We start from the raw sequence: 21731 nt of genomic DNA, 5'->3' as shown, positions 1-21731 counted from the left end.
GATGGGAACTCCTCCCCTTCTACTTTAAATGACATTCTTACTGGATATTCTAGGGGGCAAATTTTTCCCTTTGAGAACTTTGAATATATCTTGACAACCTCTTCTGGCCTATAGTGTTTCTGTAGAGAAATCAGCTGACAGCCTTATGGGGTTCCTTCTAATTTACTTTGCTGCCATTAGAATCCTCTTCTTATCTTTAACTTTTGCCATTTTTATTATATGTCTTGGTGTGGGCCTGTTTGGGTTCAATTTGTTTGGGCCCTCTGTGCTTCCTGTATCTTGATACCTGTTTCCTTTAGATCTGGAGAGTTTTCAGACATAATTCTTTAAATATATTTCCAATCCCCTTTTCTTTTCCTCTCCTTCTTGAATCCCTATTATGTGTAGACTGGCCGATTTTATAATTATCCCATAGATCTCTTATATTGCTTTCATGTTTTTTCATTTGGTTTTCTGTCTGCTGTGATGATTGGGTGATTTCCATTATTCTATCTTCCAAGTCACTTATTCATTTCTCTGCATTATTCATTCTGCTCTTCAGTGCCTTCAACTCAGCTTACATCTCTGCAAACAAATTTTCTAATTTTTCTTGGCTCATCTTTTTCTAGTTCCTTTCTAAAGTAATCTGCATTACTGTTCATATTTGCTCTTAATTCCATCAGTATTTTCACTATCTCCTTTTTTAACTCAGTGTCTATTAGACTGCAGCAGTCTGTTACATTATTTGCTCCTTCAGGAGAATTCTTCTGTTCTTTTAACTGGGAATGGTTCCTGAGCTTCTTCATTTTGCTTATATTTTTCTTATTCTGTGAGCTTAGGGAAAACAACTACTGTAGTTTTGCAGGTGCTCTTATATGTGAGAGCACCCCAGGGTAGTTTGCGATGGCTTACTATTTTTATTTGGTATGAGGGCTGCTTTTGATGTGGATGCTTGCTGTCACTCTCCTCAGTGTGTGCAGGCTGTTATCCCCTTGAGAGGGGGTGTGCTGGTATATAGTCTGTGTGTGCTTCCAGGAAGATGGAGGCAATGGGCAGGGCTAATAGTCAGTGCCTGGTTTCTGGACCCTTGTTTTCAGTGGTGAGGATCCCTGGGGAGGTGACACACACTGTTCCTGGTTGCAGGGCCATGGGAAGTGGCAGTGACCCTCAGGCAGGTATAGGTGGCACCCAGAGCATTTGGCAGTGTGTGTTCCCAGGGGAGTGAGAGCATAAAGGATGGCACTCAGTTGCAGTGCCCTCCTCTACACTGATCCCACAGATGACTGGGGCCACAGGTGGTGCCCTTTCACAGACATGCAGTGGTGTCAGGCTGCACCCACCTCCAGAGTCTGAAATTGCTATGGTCGTTTTCCCCCATGGCCCATACCCCACACAAGAGGCACCTGACCACCCAAGAGCCTGCACCTGCACAGAGAAAGATATTCCTATGGCAGTCCTATCCCTTCTCCTCTCACTCTCCCCAACAGTGGCACCTTGTTCTGCAGGCCCAGGCCTCCTCCTGGGTTTCTTTGGCTACGGTGCTCCACTCTCCAGCCCATGGTACACCACTCCCTAGCCCCTCAGGCTGTCTCCACACAGAAATCCCTAGTCCTCCCACCTGGAACTGTCCTCCAGAGCCTCAGTCTCAGCACCCAGCTTCTGCCCAACCATCTCAGGCTGTCGTGTCTGGGGGCAGTGATAGCAAAGGTTTGTGTGGCACTCTCTCTCTGCTTTGCCCTCCTCAGTCTAGCTGCTGCGCTGTTCTCTGAGGCTTTGAGGTCCCCCCTACTCAGTTGATCTCCCTGTCAGTTAGGTGGCCTCCCAGGGTGGAGGGTTCCTTTCCTCTTTCACAGCTTCCTCTCAGGAGTGCCGGTCCCATCCTGATTCCTTTTTTTTCCTCTTCTTTTTTTTTTTCCTTTTGTTCTACCCAGTTATGTGGAGGGTTTCTTGCCCTTTTTGGAGATTTAAGGTCTTCTGCCAGCGTTGACTAAGTGCTCTGTGTAAATCGTTCTACATGTAGATAAGGTTTTTTTATGTGTTTGTGGGAGAAGGTGAGCACCACATCTTACTCCTCCATCATCTTGATCCCAACTCCCCTCAATTCTTCAAAATATTTCTCTATCATTGGCTAAATCTTCTTTCCTATTCCAAATCCTCTACAATTTTTGCTCTTTTTTCTTTAGTCAAATCAAACTAGGTTTAACTATTTTATTGATCTGTTCAAAGAAGTAACTTTTATACACATTTATCATTTCTAATTTTTTATTTCTATTAAGTTCAGCTTTTTCCTTCATTAATTCTCTATTCCTAGTTTCTTCTGGTACACTGTATTATTTTGGTAAGATCTTTAAGCACTAAATTCATTCTTATTTCTTTCTTTCCTTTTTTGGTCTTTCTTCTTTAGTACTGCAAGAATTTAAATATTATCACCTAATTACAGCTTTGCTGAATTTCATAAAAATTAGGATGATTTGCTATTTCATTGTTTTCTAGATAATTTATAATTTCCTCTTTATTCCATAGTTACTTCAGATATGTTTTCTAATTTTCATTAAGTGTGGGTCTTATCATATTTTAATTATTTATTTCTAATTTTAGTAGACTATAATTAGAAATGTAATCTGCAAAATCTCTTTTGGTTAAAACTTCCTGGGGCTTTTTCTTTTTCCATTTTTTTAAATCAATGGTCCATGAACAAGCCCCAAAAAAAGAGGAATGTAAGAATAGTTATATATGTATAAATACATACATAATCAAGTTTGTTGATTATAATATTTAATCTATGTCCTCTTTTGTCCTGTTATTCTGTCCAATTCAGAAAAAAAATATATTGAAATCTCCCATATGAATATACTTTTATTAAATTCCTCTGACATTTTTAATAGCTTTCCCTCAGAAACTTTGTTTTGTATTTTATGTAATTTTTATTTTTATACTGGCTTATAGTTGATTTACAATGTTGTGTTAGTTTCAGGTGTACAGCAAAGTGAATCAGTTATACATATACATATATCATTTTTATTTTTTTATTTTTTTGTCTTTTTAGGGCTGCACCTGCAGCATATGGAAGTTCCCAGGCTAGGGGTTGAATTGGAGCTGTAGCTGCCAGCCTACATCACAGTCACAGCAATGTGGGATTCGAGCCACATCTGCAACCTACACCACAGCTCATGACAATGCCAGATCCTTAATCCACTGAGCAAGGCCAGGGATCGAACCTACATCCTCATGGATACTAGTCAGATTCCTCTCCATTGTGCCACACTGAGAACTCCAGTACTTTATTCTTTTTGATATGATCATAAATGAAACTGTTTTCTAAATTTCTATTTCCAATAGTTTGTTATCAAAATATAGAAACAAAACTAATTTTATATCCTGTACCTTTACTGAATTTATATTAATTCCAACAGTTTTTTGGTGGAATCTTTGAGGTTTTCCCTATGTGATATCATGTCACCAAAAAGAGAGACAGTTTTACTTCTTACTTTCGAATTTGGATACTTTTAATTTCATTTTCTTGCCTAACTGCTCTGGCTGGGACATCTAGTATTACATAGAATAAAAGTAGAGGAGGGGACATCCATGTCTTACTCCTGGTGGATTTTTTTCGGCCTTACCCACAGCATATGGAGCTCCTGAACCTGAGATGGAATCCAAGCTGCAGCTGTGACCTATGCCAGATTCTTAACCCACTTCACCAGGCCAGGGATCAAACCCACAGGTTAGCAGTGACCTTAGCTGCTGCAGAGGCAACACCAGACCCTTAACCTACTGTGCCACAGCAGGAACTACCATGTCTTGTTTCTGACCTCAGAGGAAAAGCTTTCGTCTTTTCACCATGGAGTAAAATGCTAGCTGAGGATTTGTTATATATGGCCTTTACTATGTTCAGGTACATTCCCTCTTATACTTTTACTATCAATTCAACCAAATATAGTCTAGTGAAAGACTAAATGGTATTTTATGATTGTTTTGTCCTTATCTAATGCTATTTTCATATTTTTTGTACTTACCCTTCTCCCAGTTTCTCTAATACATCAAAAACTTCTTCAGGCTGCTTAGTCAAGCTGTCTTCACTCAGCTTTTTTAGCTTACTGATGAAGAAAAAAACAGAAAAAATTTTCCTTAAAATCTTTTATAATTTTTTTTATTTTTAAGAGGCAATATATTCAGATGGTTCAAAATCAGAGTAAGAAAGTATACAGTATATAGTATTCTTCCACCCTTGTTCTTAATCTTTCCAGAAATATCTCAAAGAATAAGCACTTTTATTAGCTTCTTGAGAAAACTTTATACAAGTATGAATACATATTTTTATTTCTCCCCTTTTTTAATATACAACATAACATTTCACACACACTCTTTTTATCCACACTGTTATATACTTTGATGTTTTTATTCCACAACATAAAATCTGTGTTGGAGGTTGCCTCGCTCTAAGTACATAGAAAGCATCCTCACTCTTTTCTACACCTACATCCTATTCTTTTTTTCTTTTTACTGCTGCACCTGTGACATATGGAAGTTCCCAGGCTAGGGGTCAAATTGGAGCTGGAGCTGCCAGCCTATGCCACAACCACAGCAACACCAGATCCAAGCCACCTCTGTGACCTACGCTACAGCTTATGGCAATGCTGCATCCTTAATCCATGTGGTAAGGCCAGGAATCAAACTTACATCCTCATGGAGACTATGTCAGGTTTTTAACCCATTGAGTCACAGGGGAACTCCTTACATCCTATGCTACTTCAATATAGTATCTTTTACTCGTCAATCCCTTACTTCTGGATATCTAGGTTCCCTTTTGATAATCATAAACAACACTGTAATCAATAATCTTATACATAAGTCAACTCACACATATACTAGTATATCTTTAAGATAAAATCACAGATGCAAAACAGTGAGGTCAAGAGGATATGCACTCACACACAGAGAAGAAAATATACTGATAAGTAAGTATATATACTATAAATATGTCATGATGTAAATTTAATGTAATATAATAATAAAATAATTATTATAATAACTAATAATTATTTAAATTGTTGATTGATTATGGTATATTTTACTTACTTTAACTGTTCTGCTAATTAATATATATGTATGTTTATAGATATTAGCAAATTGGCCTCCACAGGGCTTATACTAATTTAATCTCCTACCACTAACAGATGAGAGATCCTCTTTTTCCACAATTCCATCTACAGAGTAGTTAACCAAATATTTAGATTTCAGCCAAAATATCAGCTGAAAACTTTGAACTCAGGAAAGGAAAAAAAAAGAAAAAGAAAAAAGAAAAAATGTTTTTAAAAAAAGGAGAAAAGAAAAAGCCTGGAGTTCCCACTGTAGCACAATGGGATCAGTGGTGCCTCTGGAATGTTAGGTTCAATTCCCACCAATGCAGAAGGGTTAAGGATCTAGTGTTGCCACAGCTGCAGTGTAGGTAGCAACTGCAGCTCAGGTGTGATCCCTGGCTCAGGAACTCCATATGCTGCTGGGCAGCCAAAGAAGAAAAAAAACTGAGCCCCACATGGAAATGAAAGATAGATAAATACAGATAAATAAATATACACAGATTTATATAGAGAAAAGAGACATGGGGGAGATAGTAGCCAAACATTTTCAAACTTTTATAAAAACAATAAAACCACAGATGCAAGTAACTCAACAAATATGAAAAGATCAATATAAACAAATACACACAACAAACCATATGTATTATAATCAAACTGCCACCAATAAGAAGTTCACTAGTTAAAAGAGAATACTAAAAGCAGTCATGGGGGGAAAAAAAAACATGTAAATAAGAATAAAAACAAGGATGAATGGAGTTCTTCTTGCAGCTCAGTGGGTTAAGAACCTGACTAGTATTGCAAGGATTTGGGTTTAATCCTTGGCCTTGCTCATTTAGTTAAGGATCTTGCATTGCCTCAAGCTGTGGTGTAGGTCACAGACACTGCTCGGATCCTTGCTGTGGCTGTGGCACAGGCTGGCAGCTGCAGCTCCAATTCTATCTCTAGCCTGGGAACTTAAAAAAAAAAAAAAAAAAAAGGATGAATGTAGTCTTCTAGAATGAATGTAGTCTTCGTGTCAGACACTGAGCAAACCAAAAAACAATGACTCCTTAAAAGTGATGAAAAAAACAAAAATCAACATAAAATTCTATATTTAACAGAAATATCCCTCAAAAAGTACAGAGTAAGTAAAAATTTTTGAAACAAACAAACAAAAAAAGGTGAAAGAATTCATTATGAGCAGACTTTCACAATGAATGATTATAAATAGTGCCTCAGAGTTTAGGAAAGTGATACCAAAAGGAAATATAAATATATACAAAAGGATACAGAAAAACAGCTGGTAAAAATACATGTAAATATAGAAAAAAAACTTTTCCTCCACTCAACAACAACAGAATACACTTTCTTCTCAAGTGCACATGGAACAGGAACACCCTCCAAAAGAGAACACATTTTGGGCCACGAAACTAATCTTAAAAATTTCAGAAGATTGTAATCACATAAACTATCTTCTCCAAACATAACAGAATGCAACTAGAAATCAATAGCAAAAGGATAACAGGAAAATCCAAAAATACGTAGACATTAAACAACATTCTTAAACAGACATAGTCATCAAGGAAGAAATCACAAGGGAACTAAGAAAATATCTGGAGATAAATGAAAACAAAAACACAACATACCAAAACTTACGGGATGCAGCAAAAGCAACACTAAGAGGTCAGTTTATAGCAGTAAACACTTGGGTTTAAAAAAGATCTCAGGAGTTCCCGTCGTGGCGCAGTGGTTAACGAATCCGACTAGGAACCATGAGGTGGCGGGTTCGATCCCTGCCCTTGCTCAGTGGGTTAACGATCCAGCGTTGCCGTGAGCTGTGGTGTAGGTTGCAGACGCGGCTCGGATCCCGCGTTGCTGTGGCTCTGGCGTAGGCCGGTGGCTACAGCTCCGATTCGACCCCTAGCCTGGGAACCTCCATATGCTGTGGGAGCAGCCCATGAGATAGCAAAAAGACAAAAAAAAAAAAAAAAAAAGATCTCAAAGCAACAACCTAACTTCACAACTCAAGAGACTAGGAAAACAAACTAAGCCCAAAGGTCACAGAAAGAAGGAAATGATAAAGATTAGAACAGAGATAAATAAAATAAAGAATTGAAAAAAATTTTAATCAACAAAGCTGTCATGGTTTGAATATTTGTGTCCCCTAAAAACTGTATATTTAGTGAAATCCAAACTCCCAATGATATGGTATTAAAAGGTGGGGCCTTTGAGGGATGCTTGAGTCATGACGGTATAGCCTTCATGAATGGGATCAGTGCCTTATAAAGAAAGCTCCAGAGAAAGCCCTATTCCCTTCCACCATGTGAGGACATAGTGAGAAGATGGCAGCTATAAGCGACTTTCCACCTGAATCTGACCAGGCTAGCACCTTAATCTTCAGCTTCCCACCTTCCAGAACAGTAAGAAATAAATTTTTCTTATTTATAAGCTACCTAGTCTTGATATTTCATTACAGTAGCCCAAAACCAACAGTTGGTTTTTTGAGAGGATTGACAAAATTAACAAACCCTTAACTAGATTAAGAATAAAAAAAAAAAAAGATTCAATAACTAAAATCAGAAATCAAAGAAGACATTTAAACTGAAGTCACAGAAATAAAAACTATCATAAAAGAGTTCTGCGAACAACAAACTTGGAAGAAATGGATAAATTATTAGAAAGATACAAACTTCCAAGACAGAATCATCAAGAAATAAAAAATCTGAACAGACCTATAACTAGTAAAGAAATTAAAGGAATAATCAAAAACTTCTCAACAAAGAAAAACCCAGAACTAGATGGCTTCACTGGAGAATTGCACCAAACATTTAAGGAAGAATTAACACCAATATTCATCAAACTCTTCCAAAGAACTGAAGAGAAGGAAGACTTCCAAACTCATTCTCTGTGGCCAGCATTATTTTGATACCAAAAGCATACAAGGACACAACATGAAGAAGAAGGAAGGAAAAAAAAAAAAAACTAAAGACCAATATCCCTAATGAATATTGATGCAAAAATACTCAACACTCACAAACCAAATTCAACAGCACATTAAAAGGATTATACACCAGGACCAAACTGAATGGGTACCTCGAATAGTAAGAATGGTTCAACAAATGAAAATCCTCAATAAAAAAAAAAAAAAGACAAAAACCACAGGATCATCTCAAGTGACACAGTAAAAGCACTTCACAAAAATTCAACACCCTTTCATGATAAAAACACCCAACAAACTACAAACAGAAAAAAAATTTTTTTCTTGAAATAATAAAAAGTTCGTAAGACTATAAACAGTAGAAGATCGAAAGCTTTTCCTCAAAGATCAGGAATAAGGCAAGAATGCCCAATCTTGCCACTAATATTCAACATAGTACTGGAAGTCCAAGGCAGAGAAATTAGACAAGAAACAGAAATAAAAGGCAAAGAAGAAATTTTTTATTTCTGTGAAAGAAATAAAATTATCTCTATTCAGAAATGACATGACCTTTAATGTAGAAACTCTAAAGGGGGAGGAAGAAGGGGAAAAGGAAGAAAACAAAACAAAACAATGGCCAATAGTACAATAAAATTAAGAAAACAATCTTGCAAGTTCCCATTGTAGCTCAGCACATTAAGAATCCAGCTGTTATACATGAGAATGCACGTTCAATCCCTGGCCTCACTCACTGGGTTAAGGATCTGGCATTGCCATGAACTGTGGTACAGGTCACAGACACAGCTTAGATCTGATGTTGCTGTGCCTGTGGCATGGGCCAACAGCTGCAACTCCAATTTGACCCCTGGCCCAGGAATTTCTCAGGCCTAAAAAATTAAAAATAAACATAAAAAAAGAAAACAATCCCACTTTTTATAGAATAAAAAGGAGAAAAGTACTTAGAAATAAATTTAACCAAGGAGGTAAAAGACATACACTAAAAACCACAAAATATTGCTAAAAATAATAATAATAAAAGGAGATACAAATAAGTAAATAAAGCCTTGGAGAAGGGGAGAAACCATAATTTGTATAACATACTATTTTACATGACCAGTTTTAAATTTAAAAAAATGATGAATCACACACACACACAAAAGTGTGACCCATACTCCAGAAAGCAGTCAATAAAATAAAATAAAAGCAATCAACAGAAAAGAAAGTAGTCAACAGAAAATGATTCACAGTAGGTCCAGATATTGGATATATCAGATAAAGGCTTCACAGCAGTTATTTCATAAATACACTCAAAAAACTGAAACTATGTTCACAAAATTTAAGGAAAATACCATGAAAATAATTCAACAAATAAAGAAATCAATACTAATAAAAATGTAAAATTTATATGTGAAAAATATAACATCTTCAATGTAAATACATTAGAAGGGCTTGACAGCATATTTGAGATAACATATGCAAGAATCAGTAAACGTGAAGATAGACAAATAAAATACCTTCCCCATGAAAAGAGAAAAAGAATGGAAAAAAGGGAGTTCCTGTTGTGGTGCAGTGGAAACAATCAGACTAGTATCCATGAGGATGCCGGTTTGATCCCTCGCCTCATTCAATGGGTTAAGGATCCATTGTTGCCCTGAAGTGTGGTACAGTTTGCAGAGGCAGCTCAGAACTGGCATGGCTGTGGCTGTGGTGTAGGCCAGCAGCTGTAGCTCTGATTTGACCCCTAGCCTGGGAACTTCCATATACTGTGTGTGCACCACCCCCCCCAAAAAAAAACAGTGGAAAAAATCAACAGAGCCTCGGGGATTGGTGATACATCAAAATATCAACACAAACATAATGGGAGTCTCAGGTGAAGTAAGCAAATAAGGGTCAGAAAAATCATTTTAAAAAATAGTGACTGAACACTTTCCAAATTTTATGAAAAACATTAATTTACACATCCAAGATGCTGAACAAATACCAAGTAGGATAAACACAGAAAGATCCATATCAAGACACATTGTTATCAAACTTCTGAAAGATAAAATTCTTGAAAGCAGTAGGAGAAAATGGCTCATTATAAATATAAGAATATGATTAAAAGCTGACTTCTCATCAGACACCATGGGAATCATAAGATAGTGAAAAGAAATACTCAAAATGCTAAAAGAATAGTATCATCCAAGAATCCTAAATCCAGCAAATCTACCTTCCAAAAACGACAGGAAAATAAGGACATTTCCAGATAAACAAAAACTTAAAAGACTCTGTTGCTAGAGGAACTTCTCTACAAGAAATAACTAAGTACTTCTAAGCGAAAGGAAATGGTAAATATTTACATAAACATAAAATACACATATTTATCTTACAAAACATGACTGTTTAAATAAATAATTTCACTACTGAACAGTTGTAACTGTAACATATTTAGGTAAAATATATACAATAATAACAGAACAAAGGGAGAGAAAGGAAATGGAGCTATATTCAAGCAAATTTACTACATTTTATTGGAATTAGGTTAATCTGTAGTCAGTTGTAATAAAGACACATATTATAATCCCCAGAGCAACTACTAGGAAAAAACTGGGAAAAAACATTAAAGTTATACAGTCAAATCACCCAACTAAAAGAGAAAGATCATGAGATTGGATAAAAAACAAGACCCAACTACATGCTGAAGTCATCTTAAATGTAAAGAGGAGCTCCCACTGTGGTGCAAAGGATCAGCGGCATCTCTGCTACACCAGGACGCAGGTTCAATTCCTGGCTCAGCACAGCGGTTTAAGACTCTGGCATTGCCACAGCTGTGGCGTAGGTAGCAATTTCAGCTCAGATCAGATTCCTAGCTTGGGAACTCCATATGCTGCTGGGTGGCCAAAAAAGAGAAAAAATATATACACACACACACACACACACACAAAGACAAAAAAAAGTTAAAAGTAGAAGGATAGAAATGTATATAACGAAAAAAGAAATAAACACATTATATATGCATATATATTTTACATATTATATATATTATATACACACACACACACACATATAAAAAGCTAAAGTGGCTGTATTATTATTAGGCAAAGACTGTAGAGCAATTAATATTACCAGGGATAAAGAGTATATTTTGTAATGAAAGAGTCAATTTATCAAGAAGACCACAACCCTAAACATGTTAAGCGCCCTAAATCTAAGCTTATAAAACATGAAACAAAAACTGAAATTGAAAAGAGAAAAAAATAAATTCAAAATAATTGTTGGAGATTTAAACAACTCTCTCAGTAATTGATATATTAAGTTTACAGAAAAATAAGTAAGGATACAGAAGACAAATAATAGCATCAATCAATTTAAATTATTTCACATCTTTTATTTCTAGCATTTCTATTTGACTTTGAAAAAAAGTAATAATTTCCATTGTTCTGATAAAGTTTCCTATCTGTTCGTATGTGTTATCTACCTTTCACAAGACACATAGTTGTCACTGTAACTTCAAAGGCCCTGTATGATAATTCCAAAATCTGTACCATCTCTGATTCTGATTCTGTTGATTATTTTACCTTTTGGCAGTGGATCATTTTCCTTGCTTTTGTGGGTGCTATCTTCACTTGTATCCCAGATACATACATATATACATTTACATATGCACACACACACAGCACTAATATGGAATTATTAAGTCTAAGTGACTCTAGAGAATGAAATTCACATATACAATTACATGATATAGGAATTGTATCCAAAATACATGAAGACTAAAAAGACAAAAAGACCAAAAAAAAAAAAAGGAGTTCCCATCATGGCTCAGCGGTTAACAAACCCAACTAGCATCCATGAGGATGCAGGTTCAACTCCTGGCCTCACTCAGTGGGTTAAGGATCTGGCGTTGCCATGAGCTGTGGTGTAGGTCGCAGAAATGGTTCGGATCCCGAGTTGCTGTGGCTACAGCTCCGGTGTAGCTGGATCCCTAGTCTGGGAACCTCCATATGCTGAGGGTGCAGCTCTAAAAAGACAAAAAGAAAAAAGAAAAAAATATATATATATATACATATACATATGAAGAATTCTTTTAATGCATTAAGACAAAAAACCCAAATATAAAAATGGTCAAGGAGTTCCCGTCGTGGCGCAGTGGTTAACAAATCCGACTAGGAACCATGAGGTTGCGGGTTCGATCCCTGGCCTCACTCAGTGGGTTGACAATCCGGCGTTGCCATGAGCTGTGGTGTAGGTTGCAGACGCGGCTCGGATCCCACGTTGCTGTGGCTCTGGCGTAGGTCAGTGGCTACAGCTCCGATTAGACCCCTAGCCTGGGAACCTCCATATGCTGCGGAAGTGGCCCAAAGAAATAGCAAAAAGACCAAAAAAAAAAAAAGGTCAAAAAAATTTAGGTAAACACCACCAGAAATACACAAACATATGGTTAATAAGCACATGAAAAGATGCTCAACAGAGTTACTTATGGGGGGAATGGAAAATAAAACTGCAGTAAGATACCGTTACACACCCAGAAAAAAAAAATGGCTAAAATGTAAAAGATTTCAATAACAAGTACTGGTGAGAATGTGAAACAAGGAGATCTCTCACATTTGATGTTGGAAATGAAATATGAAATAGTCACTTCAGAAAGCAAATTAGCAGGTCCTTATAAACTTATGGACCCAAATTTATACAACCAAGCAATTCCATTGCTAGGTATCTAACCATTAAGAATGAAAATACATGTCCACCGAAGACTTATAAACAAATACTCACAGCAGCCTTATTCACAACAACCAAAAACAAAAACAAACAAAAAATTCAATGTCCACAACCTGGTGGATAAATAAACTATTGTAAATCTATACAATGGAATAGTACTCAGCAATAAAACAGAACAAACTATTAATACATTTAAGACACTGAAAAAATCTCAAAATCATTATTGCTGAGCCAAAAGAACCAAACCTGGAATTCTCTGGTTGCCTGGTGGGTTACGGATCTGGCATTGTAACTGCTGTGGTTTGGGTCACTGCTGTGGTGCAGGTTTGATCCCTGGCCAGGAAACTTTTGCATGCTGCAGGTGCAGCCAAAAATAAAATTAAATTAAATTAAAAAGCCAAATCAAAAGAGTGCTTTTTACTGTGTATAAAGTACAACTCAACTTACAAAAACAGTATCTAAATGTGGTGATAAGAAAATTACTGGTGATCACAGCAAGAGCAATTTAGTGGAATAGTAGAGGCAGACGCCAAAATGCAATGGTTTGAGACATCAGGATAAGGTAAAGAAGTAGAGATAACAACTGGGGATTCTCTTGTGGTGCAGAGGGCAAAAGATCCAGCCTTGTCAACAAACACATGAAAAAATGCTCAATATCACTGATTATTAGAGAAATGCAAATCAAAACTACCACAAGATACCACCCCACACCACTCAGAATGGCCATCATTAGTAAGTCCACAAAGAATGAATGCTGGAGAGGGTATGAAGAAAAGGAAACCCTCCTGCACTGTTGCTGGGAATGTAAGCTGGTACAACCACTGTGGAGAACAGTATGGAGGTACCTTGGAAAACTTTACATAGAACTACCATATGACCTAGCAATCTCACTCTTGGGCATATAGCCGGACAAAACTTTCCTTGAAAAAGACACAAGCACCTGCATGTTCACTGCAGCACTATTCACCATAGCCAAGACATGGAAACAACCCAAATGTCCATCAACAGATGATTGGATTAAGAAGATGTGGTATATATACACAATGGAATACTACTCAGCCATAAAAAAGAACAAAATAATGCCATTTGCAGCAACATGGATGGAACTAGAGACTCTCATATGGCGTGAGGTCAATCAGAAAGAAAAAGACAAATACCTTATGATATCACTTATATCTGGAATCTAATATATGGCACAAATGAACCTTTCCACAGAAAAGAAAATCAGGGACTTGGAGAACAGACCTGTGGTTGCCAAGGGAGAGGCGGGGGGAGTGGGATGGATGGGGAGCTTGGGGTTAATAGATGCAGACTATCGCCTTCAGAAGGGATTAGCAATGAGATCCTGCTGTGTAGCACTGGGAACTATGTCTAGTCACTTATGATGGAGCATGATAATGCGAGAAAAAAAAATGTATACATGTATGTGTAACTGGGTCACCATGCAGAAAATTGACAGGACACTGTAAATCAGCTATAATGGAAAAAAATTAAAATCATTATATATAAAAGAAAAAGAGTTCCCATTGTGGCTCAGCAGTTAGTGACCCCAACTAGCATCCATGAGAATGCTGGTTCGATCCCTGGCCTCAATCAGTGGGTTAAGGATCCAGCATTGCCATGAGCTGTGGCGTAGGTCACAGACACGGCTTGACCCCATGTTGCTATGGCTGTGGTGTAGGCTGGTGGCTACTGTTCCGACTGGACCCCTAGCCTGGGAACCTCCATATGCTGTGCGGGTGCGGCCCTAAAAAGACAAAAAGACCAAAAAAAAAAGATTGCAAGGTGCTAGGAGGACAGAGAGTTGGGTAGTTAGTGTTTAATGAGTACAGAGTTTATGTTGAGATGATGAAAATGTTTTGGTTATATATAGAAGTGATGGCTACGCAACATTATAAATGTATTAATACCATGGAATTGGACACTTACAAATGGTTAAAATGACAGAATTATGTTATGTATATTTTACCATATTATTAAAATCATAAAAAGGAAGAAAAAAAAAAAAAAGATCCGGCCTTGTCACTTAACCCTCTGGCCCAGAAACTTCCACGTGCCACAGGCTTGGCCAAAAAAAAAAAAAAAAAAACTATGGATCACTCTATAGATGAAGTCTCTGGAAAGGACAACTGCTTAAAGACGTGAGTTTGAGAAAGAAGATAAAGCCAAATAAGCAAAAAACTCATCAGAAATGTTCAAATAAGTACAAATATTGTTTGGAATCTATTAGCAAAATAAGGAGTTCCCGTCGTGGCGCAGTGGTTAATGAATCCGACTAGGAACCATGAGGTTGCGGGTTCGGTCTCTGCCCTTGCTCAATGGGTTAACGATCCGGCGTTGCCGTGAGCTGTGGTGTAGGTTGCAGATGCAGCTCGGATCCCGCTTTGCTGTGGCTCTGGCGTAGGCCGGTGGCTACAGCTCCAATTCAACCCCTAGCCTGGGAACCTCCATATGCCGCGGGAGCGGCCCAAGAAATAGCAACAACAACAACAACAACAACAACAAAAGACAAAATAAAATACAAAAAAATATATATATATATATTAGCAAAATAAGGAAAAGTTAAAAATACAGGAGACAGGGAGTTCCCATCATGGCGCAGCAAAAATGAATCCAACTAATAAGAACGATGAGGTTGCGGGTTCGATCCCTAGCCTCGCCCAGTGGGTTAAGTATCCGACATTGCCGTGAGCTGTGGTGTGGGTCACAGAAATGTCTGGGATCTGGCATTGCTGCATCTGTGGTGTAGGCTGGCAGCTGCAGCTCCGATGAGACCCCTAGCCTGGGAACCTCCACATGCTGTGAGTGCAGCCCTAAAAAGCAAAGAAAGAAAGGAAGACGAGACAGGAAGAAATAACCACTAAAGCATGTCCCTGAAAAGGTTGGAAGAGTGATACCTAAAGTACCTGTGGATGAGACAGCCTTAACTTTGGAGGGTTGGGGATACCTCTCTCATTACAATAGGAGGAAAGGACAGGCAGAGTTATAGGTAGGCTGGTGGCAGAGAATCGAGGGAGTTCTCATATAATGGCTTCTATTTGCTTTATGAAGTAGGAGGGATATTCATATGCTGTAACTGAGAAAGTTAAAATCTGAGATTTCCAGATATATAACTATAGCCAGAGTGGAGAACAAAAACAAAACAATAAATCTCATGAAGTTGAACAGGATTAACAGATAGCACTGGAGGCCTGTTGAAGTTGAGATTCAAGCCCAATTGTAATTTTTGAGGTTTTGTATTTTCTTCAGCATTGCTCAAAAGTCTCAAAGTGGGCAAAGAGAAGGCAGAAAGTAGAATTTGGTCTTCTGCCAGGCAGATGCCATAGAACACTGATGAGACAAGGAGCTAAAGACATTGGCAAAAGAATGGCTGAAGACATGGATCGGGTAAGAAAAAAAATTTAAATGAGAAGAGGCTAACAAGCAGGGGGAAAGAGCAAAGTCATAAGATACAATGAGCCAAAAAAAGAGTATATCCCTACCAGACAAAGTCAGTCTCTCAAATTTTCACAAATATTCACAATTTTGCTTTCTGCTTCATGTCCTTCATGGCTGAGGAAGCACAAAGTAGCTTGAGATGAGCCACACACATGATGCAATGATGGAGACAGCATCATATTAATAAATCTGTTTAATACTAGGCCAAAAGGTAATCTAAGCAACACTTAGTTCCTTGGGAGTTATAAAAGTTTTCTTAAAGCAGGCTCACAATCTGGCTCACTTTACACAAACAAGTCATAGGTCCCCCAAATGAATCCAATAAACACTTAAAGAGAATTTTCTATTAGTTCACATGTCTTATTTTCTCAACATGTGGAATAAGTGAAATGCTACTAATTTAACTTAGGCAAAAAGATGGTCTCAGGGGTGTTTGTCAAGTAGAAACACATGATTTATTTTGGTAAATGATTCATGTTTTATGCCGTTTTTGTCTTTATTTCAGCTTTCGCTTTCTGGAGTTTTAAATGAAAACTGATCATTTCAAAAAAACAAAAAACAAAAACCTTATAACTACAAGCCAACTAAAAATACACACACACACAAAATACCTTCTTTTTTTTTTTGGTCTTTTTGCCTTTTTCTAGGGCTGCTCCCGGGGCATATGGAGATTGCCAGGCTAGGGGTCAAATCAGAGCTGTAGCCGCGGGCCTACACCACAGCCACAGCAACTTGGGATCTGAGCCACGTCTGCAATCTACACCACAGCTCACGGCAATGCCAGATCCTCAACCCACTGAGCAAGGGCAGGGAACGAACCCGCAACCCCATGGTTCCTAGTCAGATTCGTTAACCACTGCACCATGACAGGAACTCCCAAAATACATTTTCTATTTTCCTGCAATTAGCATAACCTCATCTGTACTTGACATACTGAGGTTCTGAACACCTTAGAACTTCACCACAAGTACATGCTTTTAATTACAGGTCCAGAAAAAGTTATTCTTGACTGAGTCTCTTTAGAACTCTCCCAGGTGCCAGGGAATTTTGTGGAAAACAAGTCACCCCCAATAGCTCTCTCTTATGTAACTATCAGGATACAGGTTATTATTGTACTTTAGGAGGCATACTCCAGAATTATACTTTTCAAAAAATAAGTGGCTAAAACAATCTGGTTTTCTACCTCATAAAACAGGAAAGAACATGATCTATAATGCTGTCATTGCTAATACAGTTATTATTAAAAAGCAGTCTTCTCTCACATTGTTTTTAAACATTAGAATTTCCTTTTTTAGCTACAAATTCTCTAACACTTCAACATTTAAATGCCCACTTTAACCTTACACACATCTAAAAGCTTATTTACCTCACTTTTGTGCTTCCTGCTCAATGTAAGAATTTAATATTTTTTCCAAGATCTCAGAAGGCAACAACTCTTCTACATAGACTTCTATATAGAATAAAGTCTTAGTTAGATCCAAATTTCCCTTAATATTTTCAAGAATAATTTACATTTGGAATTATACCTCAGATAATGATATTATGGTGATACATTGTTTAATATTTGTATCTTTTAGCAATGCATACTGAAATAGTTAAGAACACCATGAACATGTTACCAAAGCCAAGACATGCAAACAAGCCAAGTGCCTATCAACAGATGACTGGCTTAAGAAAATGTGGTGTATATACATAATGGAATATTACCCATCCATAAAAAGAATGAAATATTGCCACCTGCAGCAACATGGATGAACCTAGAGATTATTATACTTGGTGAGGTAAGTCAGACAAAGATAAAAAATATATCACTTACATGTGTAACCTAAAAAGTAATACAAATGAATCTATATACGAAACAGAAATAGATTCATGGACATAGAGAACAAACTTATGGTAACTAAACAGGAAAGAGAGCAGAGGATAAACTAGGAGTATTAGAATAACAGTAACAAACTAAGACATAAAACAGATAATCAACAATGATTTACTGTATAGCACAGGGAACTATATTCAGTATCCTATAATAATGCATAATGGAAAATAATCTGAAATATATATATATACATACATATATATACATATATACATACATATATATATAACTGAGTCACTGTGCTATATACCTGAAACTAACATAATATTGTAAATCCACTATACTTCAAATTTAAAAAAATTTAAGAATTCCCTAATATGACAGCTGAGGTTGCCACTTCAAAATAATAAAGAATGGGGTGTGTGTATGGGACTATAAATTATACAAGATTGGGGAGTTCCCGTTTTGCTGCAGTGGAAAAGAATCCTACTAATATCCATGAGGATGCAGGTTTGATCCCTGGCATCATTCAGTGGGTTAAGGATCCAGCATTGCCATGAGCTGTAGTGTAGGTCACAGAGGTGGCTCAGATCTGGCATTGCTGTGGCTTTGGTGCAGGCTAGAGGCTACAGCTCTGATTCAACCCCTAGCCTAGAAACTTTCATATGCCACAGGTGTGGCCCTAAAAAGCAAAAAAATTAAATAAAATAAATTATGTGAGGAGTTAATAATTGCCGAAAGTGGGTAATGGATACATAGAGTTGTATTTTCTCTTCTTTACAAAACTTTGAGATTTTCCATAACAAAAAGTTGTTTAAAAAACTAAGTGGTTAGAATTAAATCTTTAATTGTTCTATAAATAACTAGAAACAAAAAAGCACGCGTTCATTGTAAATTATAACAAAATCGATAAGTAATAAATGTCTAAACATAGATTATTAATCAATTATGGAACATCCATTCAAGGAGATATCAACTGACCACTACAAGGCATGTTGTAGAAAACTCATTGATTTAAAACAAATTAATATATGACTAAAAGAAAAAAGGGGAGTTCCTGTCGTGGCACAGTGGTTAATGAATCCGACTAGGAACCATGAGGTTGCGGGTTCAATCCCTGGCCTTGTTCAGTGGGTTAAGGGTCTGGCGTTGCTATGAGCTGTGGTGTAGGTTGCAGACGCGGCTCCCGATCCCACATTGCTGTGGCTCTGGCAAAGGCCAACGGCTACAGCTCCGATTAGATCTCTAGCCTGGGAACCTCCACATGCAGCAGGAGTGGCCCTAGAAAAGGCAAAAAGAAAAAAAAGGAAGAGAAAAAAAAAAAAGGAAAAAGGGTAGGTTACAAAATAATGTGCACAGACCTAAACCATTTTCCTTTTTTTCTTTTAAACTTGGGTGCATCTGCATATGTTCATGCACATACGCATACTGGCACCAAACTACTGGCAGACATTGTTTTGTGCACTGCTATATTCCTCAGCACCAAACACTGTGCCTGGGACACAAAAGAAACTCAGATATTTGTTACATGTAAATATTTTAGGATTCCAGGCAACAAGATTTGATTTGGGGGGTGGCTTTCCTCTATGCTTTTGTTTCATAAGGTTTTTAAAATAAACATTCTTTTTTCTATAATTGGGGGAAACTTTTTAAATTGTGTATCATAAGAAAGTTAAGTTTTTCTTCTGATTCAATAATTATTTCAGGAAATGCCTTCCATAAAAATCATTTTATTCACTGAAAAGAAAGATCTCCTCCATAGGTTGAATAAATTAACCAAGGCAATCAGAAATTGTAAAAACACTTTCTGTTAATCATTCTCATTCTTGTGAGTGAATCCTGCAACTACTTAGGAAATGCTAATGTTTCTAAAACAAATCTTCAACATGGGTACAAAAAATGATAAAGCCAGATTTAGAAGTCGTCCATTCATATTCATTCAATATACACTTACTGAATTTGGAGACAATAAGCTACCTCCTGAGGTAATGCAAAGAACATTAAGATAGAGCCCTTAACAACCAAGAGTTCCTAATCTAGTAGGAAAGACAAACACCTAAGAGTTAAAATGAAATATAGTAATAAAGGTAGTTAACATTTATTAGGGCTTTTTATGGCCTTGTTCAGAGCATTTAACAAGTATTTTCTCATTTAATCTCTATAACAACATTTTTGGTAGTTACTAAAACACTCTCAGTTTTTAGATAAGAAAACTAAGGTTTAAGTGACTTTCCTAGTCACTTTGGGTAATAAATGACAAAACAGAATCCAACCAAGGTCTGTCCAAGATATGGTATGGAGCTTCTTATTCTTAAGAAGCCAGGAGTTCCCGTCGTGGTGCAGTGGTTAACGAATCCGACTAGGAACCATGAGGTTGCGGGTTCGGTCCTTGGCCTTGCTCAGTGGGTTAAGGATTCGGTGTTGCCGTGAGCTGTGGTGTAGGTTGCAGATGCGGCTCGGATCCCACATTGCTGTGGCTCTGGCATAGGCCGGTGGCTACAGCTCCGATTAGACCCTTAGCCTGGGAACCTCCATATGCCACGGGAGCAGCCCAAGAAATAGCAAAAAGACAAAAAAAAAAAAAAAAGAAGCTAGCAAATACCAAAGGATAATGGATCAAGTGGCACACAGCAACCGCTTTTCTTTTTTCTTTCTTCCTTTCTTTTTTTTTTTTTTGGTCTTTTTAGTCTTTTTAGGGCCTCACCTGAGGCATATGGGAGTCAAACAGGAGCTGCAGCTACTGGCCTACACCACAGCCACAGCAATGCCAGATCCAAGCTGTGTCTGTGACCTATACCACAGCTCATGGCAACACTGGATCCTTAACCCACTGAGCGAGGCCAAGGATCAAACCCACATTCTCATGGGTACTAGTCTGGTTTTGTTACCGCTGAGCCACAAGAGGAACTCCTGCATTCACATTTTTTATGGTAAACACTCTTCTGTGAGTGTTGTCAGGAGTTTCTCATCTTCAAATCAGTTATCCCTGCTTTGAAGTATACTATTACAGCCACTAAACTGTGAGCCTATGAGCCTCTCAATCACCTCATTTCCATTAATTCTACCTTAAAGGTCTTGAATTTTCACATAACAACAACAACAAAAAAATTCACACAACGCTATACTATAAAAAGCAGATATTGTATAGTTGTCTGTACCTGATGCAAGATATACAGGTCATACCTCTATATGTCCATTCTCTTACATGATCTTTTCCCTTTCTCTGCCTATCAGGTAACCACTTCCTTAAAGATAAAATAAAAAAATGAACCTGCAGGAGATCCTGCTGTGGTACAGCAAGTTAAAGACCCAACACTGTCTCTGCAGCAGCATGGGATCAATTCCTGGCCTGGGAACTTTTCAGATGCCGAAGGTATAGCCAAAAACAAAAAACAAAAAACCTTACAGATCATGTCTTATCCACTCTTATAATTCTAGTAAGTAGTTAACATGGGAACCTCACATACTACTGTTCAATAAACTTTTATTCAATAAACAAATGAATAAAGATACAAAAAAAAAAACAATTTTGCTAACTACTGGAGAGCTAATAGAACTTCAAAACACCTGTTACACAGTGCTAAGGGGAGAAACCTACATTCCTTTATAAGTTATGTGCTCCTTCAAATAAAATCAGCTTTACCAACCCAGCAACAAAAAGTACATATGGCTAGAAGTTGTACACAAGCCAAAAGCCCACAGAAAGGCTGAAACAGCCAATGGGGATGCTCCATATTTCATGGTTACAAAATGGTCCAATTAACCTTAGATTTCAGAAAGTATAAATGCTAAGTGAACAAAAATGACAAAGGTCACTGGAGCT

General features: G+C 37.4%; 1 protein-coding gene across 2 annotated transcripts in view; it reads right to left on the bottom strand.

Moving 5' to 3' along the window:
* STK3 (serine/threonine kinase 3) overlaps window positions 1–21731 on the bottom strand; it is a 291654-nt gene that overhangs the window by 246449 nt on the left and 23474 nt on the right. For both annotated transcript variants that reach the window (XM_047783544.1, XM_047783543.1), the window contains exon 2: window positions 3996–4076. In XM_047783544.1, the coding sequence (XP_047639500.1) occupies window positions 3996–4076 (81 nt within the window). The remainder of the gene's footprint in view (window positions 1–3995; window positions 4077–21731) is intronic.

Source organism: Phacochoerus africanus, chromosome 6, assembly GCF_016906955.1.
Source record: "Phacochoerus africanus isolate WHEZ1 chromosome 6, ROS_Pafr_v1, whole genome shotgun sequence".
Classification (NCBI taxonomy): Eukaryota; Metazoa; Chordata; class Mammalia; order Artiodactyla; family Suidae; genus Phacochoerus; species Phacochoerus africanus.
This window is presented reverse-complemented; position numbering and strand designations above follow the sequence as displayed.